Genomic DNA, 16,251 nt, shown 5'->3' with positions numbered 1-16,251 from the left:
TTCAGATCTCAATGCTAGAAATAAGTGTATATTTAAATTATGTTTTTAGTTTTACTTATGTGTTTCTTGACTTTGGTTGTAATCCACAGGCTCTTGAAAACATTCTCTGTAATGGATCCCTAGTGGTCGCAATTGTGACAGCTAAGCATACAAGGGCCATATAGAGTTATCCTTTCATTTGTAACTTCTTGTCTTAAAGCAGCATATGTTAATAGCTCATTCCATTAAATACCAAATCATCTAGGTAAACATTTTTTCCATATATATGTATCTTTATGGAACATATAAAAAATAATAATAAAAAAAACTTACCATCATCATTCTGGGCCAAACAATTGGTGAAGACAGTAGCAATCGTAATTCCTATAGCCAACCATTCCCACAGACAGAACTGCTGTAACATTTTTTATTGAACTTCACTCAAGGCAGATCTGAAATAAAAAGAAAGATTTGACATGTTCATCAATCAGTTAAGGTAAATGCATCTGTCAATGCACAGAGGTTATAATGACTTCATGGTTAATCCCTTGTAGTATGGGTCCCTAAACAATATCACTAAATGATCTGTATTTATCAGCAAGCATGTCCAATCTCCAGAAGAGAACAGTTTTGTTTTGTTTATGTTATTGTTCTTTCTACATCAATCACGGTGTCAGAGAACTGTGTAATGTTTTGTGTTAGTCAAACATATATTAAATGTTAGAGAAGTTAAGATAAGAAAATATAACAATGTTTGCTTTCTGTACATTTTTGCTGAGATAGCACTTTAGATTTTGCTGCAAGAGTTTGCAAATCAGAAAACTGGTTTGTGTGTTATTTGTAAAATATTTGGCCTAAGCAAATAACAAGGTAAAGCAAAAAGTCAAGAGGAATCGATTAGCTTTTCAGAAAAATCAGTTGTATGCCACTCCTCCCCTCAACAAGACAAGCTAACAAGTAAAAGCCCAACACCACAAAAAACCGACCAGTGAAACGAACAACAACTACTGTAAAATAAAACCACCTGGATGAAGCCAGTGTGAGTGGGACCCAAAAAAATAGGTGTGTTGGGAAACAAACAAATAGAAGTCAGTATCCGCAGAACATTCAAAAATGTATTAATTGAGGTTAATTATTGTAATGTATGCATGAGAATGTTTTAATTAGGGGGTTAGAATGTAATGTATACAAATAAAGACAAATGAAGTAGCTCTATAAACTGAATCTGCACAAAATTACAAAAAGAAAATTAAAAATTTAACAATAAGGGACTGGAGAAAATATAGAGGAAAACTAGCCAAGCATAGCAGAAACCAGAGATTTGAAAAGAGTCACCCTGTCCCCAAGGAAAGTAACTTGATCATTTACTTTTCTTGACATCTATTTTTACATGTATATGTAATTCATATGTAATAATAACCCTGTCTTAAAATGTATAAAACAAAAGCTAAAAAAAAAAACCAGTTTAAGTCTAGATTGGAGTGGATCTTGTTTCTCACCCAACAAAGGTATCAAGCAAAGAAATATGTTATTCTCCTTCCTTCAGCTTCACCATTAAAAGTGCACTGCTTTTCTGAAAAGTGATTATATAAAACAGATGTGCCAGTCCTTAAAGCTGTTGCCCAACTGCTGGGCTTGGCTGGGAGATGTCCCACAGTGTTTAGACCCACTGAGCACACCCAGGCTTCTAACAACATCTGGGATTGGTCCACTGCCAATGCAGCACAACCCATAGAACAAGGCAATCAGGTGAACAAAAGTTTATAAAAGGAGTAGCATTTTAAAGTTACACAATGCTCTATTCTGTTATTCTGATAAAAAAGGAACTCCCACAATTCAGGGGTGAAAAAAAATCACATTATTCTGAACATTTTTATATGAAAATATCAGAACAACAACAATGAAATATCAAATGGAAGCAACAAGAATCATGAAAATGAAAGAGACATGGATAGTAAAACAAAGCTATTGTCTAAAAAGTATATAAATGCTGTCATTTTACTCATGTAAAGCACTTAGCCCACTGGTTTTCCTTACCACTTTCTGCTAGTATTTTTGTATTACGGTCATATAAGCTATATTTTCATTAAATTTCTGAGTCAAACAATTGCCATCTCCACTCCCCGCCATTTAACGGCCTTCAGCATCAAAGCAATCTGATCTGCCATCAACAAGAAATTATTAAAGTCACTGTTATCATTTTCCTTCAAGAGATTGAACTTTTCCTATCTCTGCATCTGTATAGTCTCATCGTAGGCGTTTATTTACATCACAAATAATAGTATCATATTTAGGACATTAAAGCTTTCTTCTAAATAACTCACACTAACTTATATTTATTGCAACCAAGAGAAAGCAGGGTTTCCTTTAAAAGAAACAAATGACAGCTCTTAAGTACTGGAAGAGGCACGTACATCTACAAGACTTTGTTTTATTCTTGTTTTCCCAGTATGAGGACGTGTGACCAGGCCACATAATTCTGGACTCCATCTTGAGAGGTCAGTATTTTTCCACAAACCATTCTGGGAATCAAGTTTTGAAACAAAGGGTTGCTGTATATGCTAAAGCTATATAAGGCAGGGAGTGACAACATCTGTTGTTCTTCACTCCCCAAACAAGAAGACTCCTGGAAACATCTGGGGGGGGGAACTGAACTAGGGGAAGTGCTGGTCATAGGCTAGAGGGATTTTTAGCCTTTGAGAAACCCAAGCTGTAAACCTAATGCAGCTTGTGCCTTAAGAATCTACAAGTCTGCTTGTACCATCAGTTAGGGTGAGAATCTGTTGTTCAGATCCAATCTATCTAGTATATTAAGCTTAGTTTGCATTTTTGTTTATTTGCTAGGTAATCCGCTTTGATCTGTTTGCTATCACTTAAAATCTATCTTTTGTAGTTAATACATTTATTTTAATCTAAGCACTGAGTTTGGAGTGAAGTGCATGGGATTTGCTCAGAGAGGCTGTTACATATTTCTCTCCACTCCAGATTGGGATGGGGAGGGATGAACCCTATGAGCTTACGCTGTACAGTTCCCTGTGCAGCGCAAGCCGGTATAATTTTGGATTTATGCTCCAGAGCTGGTGCATGGGGAGCTTTAGCCTTACTACTGTTGATTCATGCAGTGACTAGTCAGAGACCCTGCGTATAACTGCAGTTGGATGTGTCCCTACCTGTGGGTATGCTGGTGGAAGTATAAGACTGAGATCATAATCTTCAGCTTGGTGGGAAGAACATCAATTCCAATTCCTTTCTTTTACTGATTCATAAACAAAAACTATTCCAAATAAAAACAAAGCACTCAGAACAGTGTCCAACAACTTCCAGAGACTGATCCAGCTTCCTAGCTTCATCTCTCTCGGTTGCTTCCACAGCCATTTCCCTCATCCCCAGTAAATTACATGACAGGGCCTGGCTGAACTCCTCATCTGCTGTCTGGGCCTTGCCTCAGACCTCCACTGATAAGGTTGTACAGAGGAGACAGACCAGATTTAACTGGAAATCTGTGAAGAAATTATTGTTGAATGAACCAACAATAATTTCCTCTCCAAAGGAATGGCTGGATTTGTTGAAGCCCCCATTGTAGCACTTTAGAGAACAGAAGAGGATGGGGGGCATTTTGTAGATTGTGGAGGTATGCACAGGTCCACACATTAATGGCAAAGTGTGTGTTTAAATCCCTAAATTGCTTGCTATTTCTTCAGGGTAGGCCAAAATTAGTCTTCAACAGAGTGATGAAAAGGAAGTTCCTAGACCAAAAAGAGGTTTCTCTGATGTAGGGCAGGAGCATGCGACTCCTTCATAGAAAAAAAAAATAAAATAAAATAAAAAGGAGCAACCCACCTTCTACTCAAGACCATGCAAAATTTTCCAGTGTTACAATGTTATTTCTCATTCAGTAATTCAGATATGGCTTGTTCTTGTTACCTTCTAAAGTTTATTCAAGTGCTACTTCCTGATTACTTTCATTTAAATTGCTAGTTTACCAGCTTCAGACAATATGAAGCTCCTTTAAAGTTACTTGTGGTTTAAAACACAACTTTTAAAGTAAGTAAATAAATGTATGATGATTTTTTTTTTCTTAACTGGTTAATATTAAACAAATGTTATCACTATATAAAGCATAGCCACTTCACAGTGTGATTTATTGATATCAAATCAATTTGGTACAATCACGAGCATCCTTAATTGAGGATATGTGAGAATCTCAGAATAAATTTATTCACAGATCTTCCCAATGAGTGAGCAAGGATTTCTAAATGCATTATATGCTTTACAGTTTTCCCAGGCTTCTAAAATACTAATAAAATAAAGGTTTTAATACTAACAAAATTATTTTAGATATTACCAGTTGTCAAATGCTTCCAAGTTTTTATAATTCAGAAATGCTAGGGAAATCATCTATGATTACAGTTCTACAGCAAACAGAATGAGTTCATTTTAAAATATTTAATTAGATTATTCATGGATCAGTGGGAGAATATGCATACAAAGAAGAAAAGTGCACCTATTTGTAATAGTCCTGAAGAGGAATGGGCATATACACTTCCCCAATGATTTTTATACTAAAAATGACCAGTTCTCCAACAAAAATGCTTAATTTTAGAAAGACAGTTATTAAGTCTTCAACTGACATCCAGTGTGGTGGGATTACTCCAAAGAGGTTTTTAGGACTCAGACATCTTGGCAGATTTATTTTTGATTGAGATGAAATGTCAAGTAAGCCATGAGGATGGAAATGGAGTTGTTCTAAGAGTAAGTGTCTCTAGATGAAACTGTAAATAGAGCAGAATAAAAGACAGAGCCTTTCACTCAGTAATCCTGTGGGCCACTGTAACAGAAACTGGAATCAGAAATTTAGTAAACACAAGCATCCTTCACAAATAGGAAGTAAACAGAATTTTCAGATGCCAAAAGAGGTCACGAACAGCATAAATAAGTTTGAAGACCTCAAATGAGACAGTTGAGGATTGATTACTCATGTGAGAAAGAGATGCAAGCTCAAGCTCTAAATTTGCAACATAATAGAGAATAAAAAACTCTAATATGATTACTGGTTTGCCAAGACGGTAAAGCTTGTATTTATTCTATGATACCCCTATTCCCTGCATTTCTCTTTCCCATTCATCCCTCTTCAATGCATGAGATTCCATTGACCCCGAAATCAGGGCCTCCTGGGACCATGGATATCCTTCAGCTGTTGCACAATGTGGATCCCAAATGCTAATTCTAACTGGATTCTCCAAAGGAGAGGTTACTTAACTTTGCAGTAACTGGAGTTCCTTGAGATGTGTCCCCCTGTGGGGTGCACCTGTGCTCCTGCACCTTTGATACTTTTGGTAGCAGTGCCTGTTCAGCATGCACATGCCCCCCCCCACATCCTTGTCTCCCATACAGAGGCTATATAGGACTTCATGAGTGAACAACCCTCAGTTTCTACTCTACTGCAAAGCTCATAGAGGCAGCTACAAAGCAGAGGGGATGGTGGGGGTAGCAGAGTACCCAAGGAACACACATCCAGAAGAAGTCCAGTTACTGCATAAGATGTGCAACCTCTCCTTCTTCGACTGGTGTCCCTGTGGGTACTCCACTTTAGGTGACTCCCCAGCAGCATCCCTTTAAGAAGGTGGGAGTTCAGATCAGTGTCCATGACTGAAGAAAACTGCATTGATTACTGTAGCATCTGACCTTGTAGTGTGAACCAAGCTATAATGGGCAGCAACCATATGCACTGAGGACCAAGTTGCAGCCTTGCAGATTTCAGCAACTGAAACATCTATGAGTAGGGCTACAGACATAGAATGATCTAGAAGAGTATGCAATCACAGTTAAGGGAGGTGTAACCTCAATGAAATCATAACAGGCATAAAACATCCAAAAATATATTTAGAAAGCCTTTGAGCGGAGAAAGGTGCTCCCTTAGACCTGTCTATAATAGAAACAAAAAGAGCCTAGGGGGTGTTCATGAATAGCTTAGTTCCATTCCAAAAAAAGGTTTATACCCTCTCAACATCTAGCATACAAGATGACAACTCCTGTGTAGACTGCTGAGGATTAGGGGAAAAAAATGGAGGTGGTGAATACTTTGCGTAATGTGAAATTCAGAAGACACCTTATGTAAAAACTTTGGATGGGTTCATAAAGATACCTTCTCCTCAGAGAACAAATTAAAAGGAGGGCCTGTTGTTAGAGCCCCCATATCCCCAATCTTTCAAGCAGCAGTGATGACCACCAAAAAGACCATCTTCAAAGACAGATGTAGCAGTGAGAACACAGCTAGTAGCTCAAAGGGCTGTTTCATTAGACCGTTAAGAACAGGGCTGAGATCCCAAAGTGGTGTAGTGGCTCTAATCTGCAGAAAAAGTCTTTTTAGGAATCTCGCTGTGGCTGGATGAAAGCAAATGGAAACCTTCTAGTGGAACATGGAAAGACATTATTGCTGCTAAAGGAACCTTGAGGGAATGCACAAAGAGACTGATTTTTTTCAATTCCAACAGATAATCCAAGATTGAGGAAAGAGACGACAGGACAGGAGAAAGATGGCACCAGTTACATCCAAGCTAGGAATATTTTTTTGAGGACTTGAGAGTTCAACTCCTATTCATAATTTAGGAAGAAATGTCTGCCGACGTTATCTGCCACAATGTTTTATATAACCAGGAGGGAAGAAGTTATGACTATCTGATGGGCTATGCACCAAATTCAAAGTTTTATTGCTTTGGTGTAGAGTGAGGGAGAGCGTGCCCCATCCCAACAACTGATGGAATACATGTTCTCTGTGTATTGTCCATCATGATTTTGAGGGAGTTGTTTTTTAGTAGGGGAAGAAAATGGAGGCAACATTTCCAAAAGATTGACGTACAAGCACTCTTCCTATTGTGACAATTTGCCTTGAATTCTGTGAGGACCCAAATGTGCTCCCCATGCCAATAGGGTATCATCTGATATTAACATGGCTGTAGGAGGATTCTGATTGAACAGGATTCCTGCACAAAGCTTGGAAGGATTCATCCATCAGCTGAGTGAGTGTAGGACCTGGCTAGGTCCAGAAACCTGCTTGTTCAGATTATGTTTGTTTGGAACATAATCTGTCCTGAGCCATTCCTGGTGAAATTGAAGATACAACCTGGTGTTGACAAAAATGCAAGCCACCATGTGCCCAGCAATTACAGACATATCCTTGCTGGAACTTGAGGGCTGAGTTGCAGTCTTTGGATAAGGTTCTTCAGAGCAAAGAACCTGTCGATAGGGAAAAAAATTCTGCCTGTTGCTGAATCCAGGAATGCTCCTAGAAAGAGAATTTATTGCATAGGAGGTCAAGGTCAATTTCTCAAGCTTTATCTGAAAGCCTAGACTTCTGAATAATTAAGTTATTTGAACTGCCAACCATTCCTCCTGCTATGACTGACTGTTGGGAAGCCAGTTATTAAGGTAGAGACACACACTTATTCCTAAATGACAACAGTAGGAAGCTATGACTGCCATGATTTCTGAGAAAATCCTTCAGGAGGATGACAGGCCGAAGTGTTGGGACTGGGACTGGTAATGATTATGATTGAATATGAAATGAAGAAATCTTCTCTGAGAAGGATAAATCACAATGTAGAAGTAGGCATTTTTGAGGTCAAGGGTCACAAACCAGTCCCCTAATTCCAGGAAGGGAATTATAGCTGCTAGGGACACCATCCTGAATGTCATATATATGACATTCTTGCTCAATTTTCTGAGGCCTCCAATCCCTGTTTTTCTTGGGTATCAGAAAATATCTTGAACAGAACCCTTTTCCCCTGTGTTGGAGGAGGACTGGTTCTATGGTTCCTGGACTTTGGAGCAATAAGGTCTCCTGTGGCAGCAGTTGATCATGAGAAGGGTCCCTGAAGAGGGATGAGGAAAGAGGTTAGAAGGGCAGGGTAGAGGTAAATTGGATAATATAACCTGAAGTAATGGTCTCCAATAGCCATATGTCTGATGTTATAGCCTCTCATACTTGTTGAAATAGAGAGGGGCTGTCTCATGCAGATGATAAAACTTTGTTACTGGGTGTTCTGACTTCTCAACCACCATCATAACTGACGTTTGGACAATGTTGAAGGCTGGGATGAAGCAGTCTAGATAGTTGCACACTTTTTCTTTGAAAACCTCAGTCTCTTAACTGGTGGTTCTGGGGGCCTACAGAAGGTAGAAAATTGAACAGGGCAGGATGTTTGTATTGATGAGACCTGCACTAAACTTTATTTTATTTGCACGTGTTTATATCCCTAATAACCTAAGTGTTGCTCTGGAGTCCTTTAGATTATTAAGCAAGTTGTCTGGAATCTGTGAAAAGCTTTTGGCCATTGAATGGTATATATTCCATAGCTTATTGTACCTCCCACAGAAACCCAAACAACTGACACTAGAAAGCTTGCCTCATCAACTAATGCAGTGAAAACAGACCTCACTGCAATATCCACCACATCAAGTGAAGCCTGCAGTGAAGTTTTTGCTAAGAGACAACCTCCTTAATTATGGCACTGAACATGGTTCTCAATGTTCTTGTGGTAAATGGTAGGAAGGTGGTGAAGCACAGGAATGGGTTACCTATGGAGATAGTGGAATCTCCATTCTTAGAGGTTTTTAAGGCCCAGCTTGACAAAGCCTTGGCTGGGATGATTTAGTTGGTCCTGCACTGAGCAGGGGATTGGAGTGGATGACCTCCTGAGGTCGCTTCCAACCCTAATATTCAATGAAATTGTCAATAAAACATTAAACTTCTCGTAGTTCAGGTAGTCATATTTTGACATTAGTTCCTGGTAGTTAGCTATCATGAATCGAAGTGTTGCTAACAAATAGTTCTTACAACCAAAAAGGTACAGTTATTTCTCATCCTTATTATCGGAGGGACTTTTTGGGTATGTTGCTTGCACCTTTCATTGACTGTGTCCATGTCTAGACAATTTGGTGCTGGATGGGAAAATAAAAACTCAGAATCCCTGCCTGGGATGTAGGGTGTTTTTAAAAAAAAAACAGTCCTCTTACAGGTACAGGGGCCTGCTGTAGGCCTTTGCCAGATAGACTTGGCTGGCTCAAAGAGAGCTTCTTTAATTGCCAGGGCACCTGTGCCGAGGTTGAGTTGTACAATATGTCCAGGAACTTGTGTCAGCAATCCTGGACTTCTTCCTGGGGAATTTGCAGTGTCAGTGACCTGCTTTATCCGGTCATGGAATTGCCTAAAGTTATTAACTAATGATGACAGTGGTGGCGTGACGATCTCATCAGGTGATGATGACAAAATGTTTGTCTGTCCTTGCATCTTGCTCCTCAAGGTCTCCATGGGCTCAGAGCAGGAGGGATGGATGGTACTGGGGAACAAGGTCTTCTCTCTTCCCTGTGGAACTGAGCTGAGGTCCTCATGGAAACAGTCCTCGAAAAGGAAAAATGACTACTTATAAGGATTGACCTAGCCAGTCTCAATACTGAGAAATATCTGGAAGTCACAAGGCTGAGGCTCATTGAATACTATATGTTCTTTTGGGTACCAGAAATCCTACGATACCAGAAGCACAACAGAACTTGGTACAAGCACTGATGATGTTGCAAGTGCTGTTGTATGCAGCACTGACATAGGTTCTGAGGGGGTCAAGGATTCCATTGAAGCCTGTTTCTTGGTAACCATAGTTTTTAGTACCTAGTCCTTTACCACTGAGGCATGTCAACCACTTAGTTGACATCTTAGACTTTGTCTACAATACCGGGGTAAGTTGACTTAAATTACACTACTCCAGCTACGTGAATAGCGTAGCTGAAGTCGACGTAGCTTAGGTTGACTTATCATGGTGTCTTCACTGCACTGCATCAATGAGAGTCGCTCTCCGGTCAACTTACTCTTCTCAGGGAGCTAGAGTACCAGAGTCAACCGGAGAGCGCTCTGCCATTGAATTAGCGGGTTTAATGAAGACCTGCTAAATCAACACCCTCTGCATCAATTGCAGCAGCGTTGATCTTTCAGTAGTGTGCTTCATGGTACCCAGAGCCTCACTAGCACTCCTCTGAGGGTTGTGGTCTCCTGTGACAGGATCTTCTTTAATGAGGAACTCTCTGTTCTGTTTCTCTTATCCCTTTGAGAGGGGAGCCTAGAGTACCAGTGGCACAATTATCGGTACCTCACTCCTAGAAAGGTTTCAGAGTAGCAGCCGTGTTTGTCTGTATTCGCAAAAAGAAAAGGAGTACTTGTGGCACCTTAGAGACTAACAAATTTATTAGAGCATAAGCTTTCGTGAGCTACAGCTCACTTCATCGGATGCATTTGGTGGAAAAATTTTCCACCAAATGCATCCGATGAAGTGAGCTGTAGCTCACGAAAGCTTATGCTCTAATAAATTTGTTAGTCTCTAAGGTGCCACAAGTACTCCTTTTCTTTTCACTCCTAGAAAGTGTTGGAGATTGGTGTTTCCATGCTGTCTTCCCTTTGGAAGCACATGGTAACTGTGATCTTGAAGATGCTAGAGCACTGACAGAAGTGGAAGGTCCCTATACAGGGGGGTTCTCTGTACCTGGGTCCAAAGCCGGTCTTAAGCTTACTCCATCATTAATATCTATACTTAATTTCCCTGTTTTTATGAGATCTTCCCTTAAAAGAAGAGCAGATCTTACAATTGCTGGGAATGTGAGAGGCTCCCAAACAATGAATATACTAGAAGTGCCTGTCTCTAACAGGGAATGTCTCTCAGCAAGAAAAGCACCTTTTAAAGCCCAGGCAGCCTAGCATCCACAAGAAGATGATTTGTTCAAGCCACGCAATCAAGGAAAAAGAAAACCAAAAAAAAGGGGGGGAGGGGTTTTAAAGAACACTCCCCCCCCACACACACACGGGGAACAAAAGTTGTAACAACTATACAGTACGAAACCTACTACTACTGAGAACTAACTATCAAGCTAAAATGCTACCCCCCCCCCAAAAAAAAAGAGAGCGAGAGAGAGGTAACAGCGCATAACAAACAGGCATTTACTGGACTCTGTCTCTAGCCAAAAACAGTTGAAAAGGAACTGAAGGTGCCCACACAGTTCTATATAGCCTTGTAGGGTGCATGCATGTGCTGAACAGGTAGTGCTAACAAAAATCTCAAATCAAAGGCGCCAGGCGCATGCATGCCTAAAGTGGAGCACGCACAGGGACACTCCTCAAAGAGCAACAGCAGGTACTCTTGCTTGTATCGGTGAGGATTCTTAGGGTTGGTCTACACTTACCAGTAGATCGACACTTCTGCAATTGATGCAGCAAGTGTCAATTTAGTAGGTCTAGTGAAGACACGCTAAATCGATGGGAGAAACAATCCCATCTATTTGTATACTCCACTTCCCCTCCTGGTGAGGGCCTTACATGCTAATTGCACTTCCTTCTCTCTCTCCACTGTGGAATATCAGAGCTAATTTTGATTCTATTAGGAATCTAGTTACAGGCTGCTGATCTGAATTTTTTGGGGGAGAAGAGAGCTTGGTGGTTTGAGCATTGGCCTCCTAAACCCAGGGTTGTGAGTTCAATCCTTGAGGGGGCCATTTAGGGATCTGAGAAAAATTGGGGATTGGTCCTAATTTGAGCAGGGGGTTGGACTAGATGACCTCCCAATCTCCCTTCCAACCCTGATAGTCTACATTATTTTATGGGAGGAGGGATAGCTTAGTGGTTTGAGCATTGGCCTGCTGAACCCAGGGTTGTGAGTTCAATCCTTGAGGGGCCATTTAGGGATCTGGGGCAAAAATTAGGGATTGGTCCTGCTTTGAGCAGGGGGTTGGACTAGATGACCTCTTGAGGTCCCTTCCAACCCTGATATTCTATGAAATCTATAGCCAAGTGAACTATTTACAGGCATCAATTCAGCACATGCAAATACAGTAGAATCTGAGTTATGAACACCAGAGTTATGAACTGACCAGTCAATCATACACCTCATTTGGAAGTACACAATCAGACAGCAGCAGAGACAAAAAAAAAACAAATACAGTACAATACTGTGCTAAATAAACTACTAAAAAAAGGGAAAGCAGCATTTTTCTTCTTCACAGTAAAGTTTCAAAGCTGTATTAAGTCAATGTTCAGTTGTAAACTTTTGAAAGAAGAATGTTTTGGTCAGAGTTATAAACATTTCAGCATTACAACAACCTCCATTCCCGAGGTGTTCATAACTCTGAGCTTCTACTGTATGTGTTAATTTTGAGCATGTACTGAAGTCCCATTGAAGTCAAGCATCCAAGTGCTTTTCTCAACAGAGGTGGACTTAAGACATATACATGCTCTGCTGAATTGACTCTACAGTGAATAATCTATAACAAATTTAGTCCTTTTAATTTATTATATGTTACCCATGAACGGGCTTATATTATTATTATTATTATTTGTAACGTATTCAACATTGTTTTAAATACCTTTTATGAGAGCATAAGCCTATGGGTGATTTGATCCTTTCATTTTATTATTGGTCTGACTATTGGCTATTTATTATTTATGATGTGCAATTAGACTTCTAAATCATATGGTTTTGTTACTTTCCCCTGCTCAGATGGGAATTTTAGTAAGCAGAGGAGAAAAAAAATCAAAAGATTTGAAGGTCATGTGAACAATAGAGGGTAAAACCTTTGTGCAAACAAATTTTCACAAGTATTTGCAAGTTTCTCACTTTCCATGAACACATTTGTGAAGGAAGGGAAAAAAAAAAACCCAATCATAAAAAATGTTCACACAACTATTTAAAGGGTAGCTAAGATCTCAGTAAATTTGAAGAATTTTATTTAAAACAAAGAAATATTTGCAAATACTTTTTTGTAGCATTTACCTTGCTACATCCTTCAGAGGTACTTGTTTCAATTGACATTATTAGAACGTAGTACACTTAATAGCTGAAAAAGTGGCTGCATCATAATTTGAAGAATTAAACTACATAAACTACATATGATTTAAAAAAAATTGAACATCTAAAAGTAATTCACAAATAAAAGTTGTTAGGTAACTATAGTATGCTAAGAAATTGCTTGTGCACATTCTATATTTTATCCTTTGCATATTATTGTGAAAGCTCAAAGAGTTTCCTATGTTTCCTAGCTCCACCCTGAAATCTATCATTCTTTCCTGTGCCTTTCAGAAATCATGACTTTTATATAAACAGAAAGCTAGTACATGTGATGTTGTGGTCATTTTTACTGCAAAGCATTCAAGAGCTGTCTCCTCAGAAACCAGTAGGCATATATTGAAGAGGAACAACACTGAGAGCGCAGGCGGTGGTGCCATGCACTTAGTAAAAGGATTCTCATCATGCTTCTCACTGATGGTGTAAAACTTTACCATCAGAGGTCGCATTGTCATATTTACTTTGCACTGGCAGGAGTGGCTAAACAGGTGCATGGCCACAGTAATTGTACCCTGAAAAACCAAACAGTTTCATACTGAATTATCTTTAATTAAAGATGTATTTTAGGGACCAGTTTGTTTGGTAAGCTTGTTTCATTTTGTTTAAATAAAAATTGATTCAAAGATTTTTTTATGACTATGTTTCATTCATGCTTAACTTTTTCATTTGTTCTTTATAACAAAAAGTGTCTTAGTTGAAGTGTATATAGTGTAATGTGCTATATGTGGCATCTCAAGAGCAATTTAAAACCTCTTCTGCCTGGTGAAGTGTACTATAAATGGACTATTAATACCTATGTTATGTATTCTTACATATTTAAAAGAAAGAGGGGAAAGGTTTCTAAACACTGATCATATTCAGAAAAAAATTAGTCACACTACAAAAGCTTTTTAAGGTAATTTTGTCAGAGTCAAATAGAATGGACTGTATTATGATGCCTCCTCCCCCTAAACACTCCGCACAGTGCACTTTGCAATCCTAAAAATCACTTGGGTTATTTATTTTAAAAGGTATACCAGCTCACAGCTAGATTTACAATAGCATATCCCTTCAACTGTAGGTGAGTAAACTCAATATCGTTTTTCGTATCTATAAATCCAACTCTTTAACACACCTTGAACACATAGATGGTCTCCTAACTGCCTATGTGCATGTCCATTTAAAATGACATAATTCTCACTTGTAAACGTAATCTACCACTAACTACTAGGCCAAAACCAAGTTGAGTTCCTATGGTTAGTTTGCATAACATTGCAAAACATGAGCATTTTTAATTTTTTTCCAGGAAAAAAATCTTCCACAATTATGTCACTGAGTCACTAGCATCATAGAACTTCATTATTAAAAAAAACAAAAAAACAAAAAACAAAAACAAAAAGGAACATTAGCAGGTGGGCTATTGTTTATGTAGTTTCCTTAATGCTTTTACATACAAATTTTATTTCAAAATGTTTAAAATAACTCTTCAATTTTTTATTACATAATATATGTAAACACTAAAAGACAAGATTTTTTAAAAATATTACAATACAAAAGGCAATTTGTATTGGTTAACAAGGGATATACTGAAATAAAACGGAGTATGAAGTAAACACTGATTTTATTTGTCTTTTGTTGCGACACAAAGTATACAGTAGTGAACACCTAGAAAACCATCACTCTGCCTTATGTTGTGAAAACGTATGCAATACAAAAGGTAAGTTCTTTGATAAACTAAAGCATATTGAAAATATAGACTCCAATACTCTTCCAGGGGGTGGTCTCCAATTGGTCACAACTTTTGGTGCTGTCACAGTCAGAAAGCCGGACAGGCTGCAAAAGATAATTCTGGAGTTTTTCCATACAACTGTTGTCCAGCTTCCGTCTACTCTCCTCCCTCAAACCTATCCCAAATGTCAGAGAGACAGCTGTTGGGGGATAGGGAGTGGAAAAGTGGGAGTAACATCTGAGCTAAAAGGAAAATCTTAGGGTTTTTAGTGTCCTACTACAGGCAGTTAATGTCCTTCGTATGCCTGCCACTGTTCTTTCTGAGCATGCAGAGTTAATCTGAATTTTGTTAAACTATGGCTACAATAAGACCAAAAAAAAAATCCAACTAAGCCCCAATCCTGAAAATGTCCCACTACGGACAGACGCCCCCCTGAACAAGTCAGGTTGCCCCACCGAGTTCAATGGGTCTTTACATGGATGCCAGGAGTTTGCCACATACAGAGCCAGTTGCAGGATCACCACCCAATATCTTTGAAATATTTGCATAAGTGTTTTGTCACCAGTTATTCTGATGCCTGTATTCAGTATTCTGAAACACCAATGAAGGGGGGAAAAAGCCAGCGTTTGCCATCTCACCTTCTATACATGAGGATGGAAGGACAGACATGATATTTGATTTCTTGGTTTAAACTCAGGGTCCAAGATCTCCAGAAACAGCATGGAGAAATGTTTAGCTCCTGAATCACAATTGGTTTTGTTGCAATTGTTGAAAATGTATACTCTCCATTCCAATACTAAAAGAATCAGCTACTTTTCTGAATAAAGCCTTAATGTAGCAACTGAATATAAGCACTAAACAAGGGCTTTTGTTTTCTAAAATGAGAGTTTAAATATCTATTTCAAATACCCTTGACTACATTATTAACTATTCTAAAATACATTAGCTGGGACAGTCTGAAAGAAAGAAATAGTGATTGTTTTAAGTCCATTAAATGTCATTTTGCACCATAAGGTACCTAAGAAAAGGTGGCTTGTAGTTAAATAGTTACTCTAATCATTTGTACAGGAAACACAATGGAATCAAATTGCCTTGTCTAGATAGATATCTTCTAGAATCTTCTAGAATCTAAATAAAAACCTTTAAATTCTCACCTCTTTTGAATATAAATTCAAAGATTCCAAATGCCAAAGCTATGCCCTTTACGTTTATATCCATCCTAAATAGTGGTAGGTCTTAGTGATAAAGCAACACTACCATCACTGCAGGCTTCCCTAGAACACATCTTGACACTTAAACTTTCAGAACCATTTCGACTGCTTTTGTGCAAAACCACTAATCTTCTCAGTACATCAAGGTTTAGAAGCTTGGTACCTTTACTTTGATGGAAACTCCCACAACAACATTGACATCAGAAATCAAGTTGCAGCCTCTCAAATAAATTAGGATTCACATAATTAGGATTAGGTATGCAGCATGACCTTCCTCTAACTGATAAATACTACCCCTGTTGCTTCTTAAATCTGACAAAATCTGGTTACACTTGTAAAAAATCAAACTTGTCATAGCAGAATTTATCTTTATAGAAGATGATTGTTCCCAAGTGCTTGTTAGAACACGGTCAGCACTTGTCAAAGATATGCTAAAATACCCAATGGAAAACACATTTTTCCTGGCTCTTCCACA

The 16,251-nt window shown here is 38.7% G+C and overlaps 1 protein-coding gene across 4 annotated transcripts in view; it reads right to left on the bottom strand.

Moving 5' to 3' along the window:
* The window catches only part of PCDH15 (protocadherin related 15), an 811,839-nt gene that overhangs the window by 736,862 nt on the left and 58,726 nt on the right, over positions 1-16,251 (bottom strand). For all 4 annotated transcript variants that reach the window (XM_043518631.1, XM_043518633.1, XM_038411063.2 and 1 more), the window contains exon 2: positions 313-431. In XM_043518631.1, the coding sequence (XP_043374566.1) occupies positions 313-403 (91 nt within the window). In that variant the 5' untranslated portion in view covers positions 404-431. The remainder of the gene's footprint in view (positions 1-312; positions 432-16,251) is intronic.

The sequence above is a fragment of the Dermochelys coriacea genome, chromosome 7 (assembly GCF_009764565.3).
Source record: "Dermochelys coriacea isolate rDerCor1 chromosome 7, rDerCor1.pri.v4, whole genome shotgun sequence".
Lineage (NCBI taxonomy): Eukaryota > Metazoa > Chordata > Testudines > Dermochelyidae > Dermochelys > Dermochelys coriacea.
This window is presented reverse-complemented; position numbering and strand designations above follow the sequence as displayed.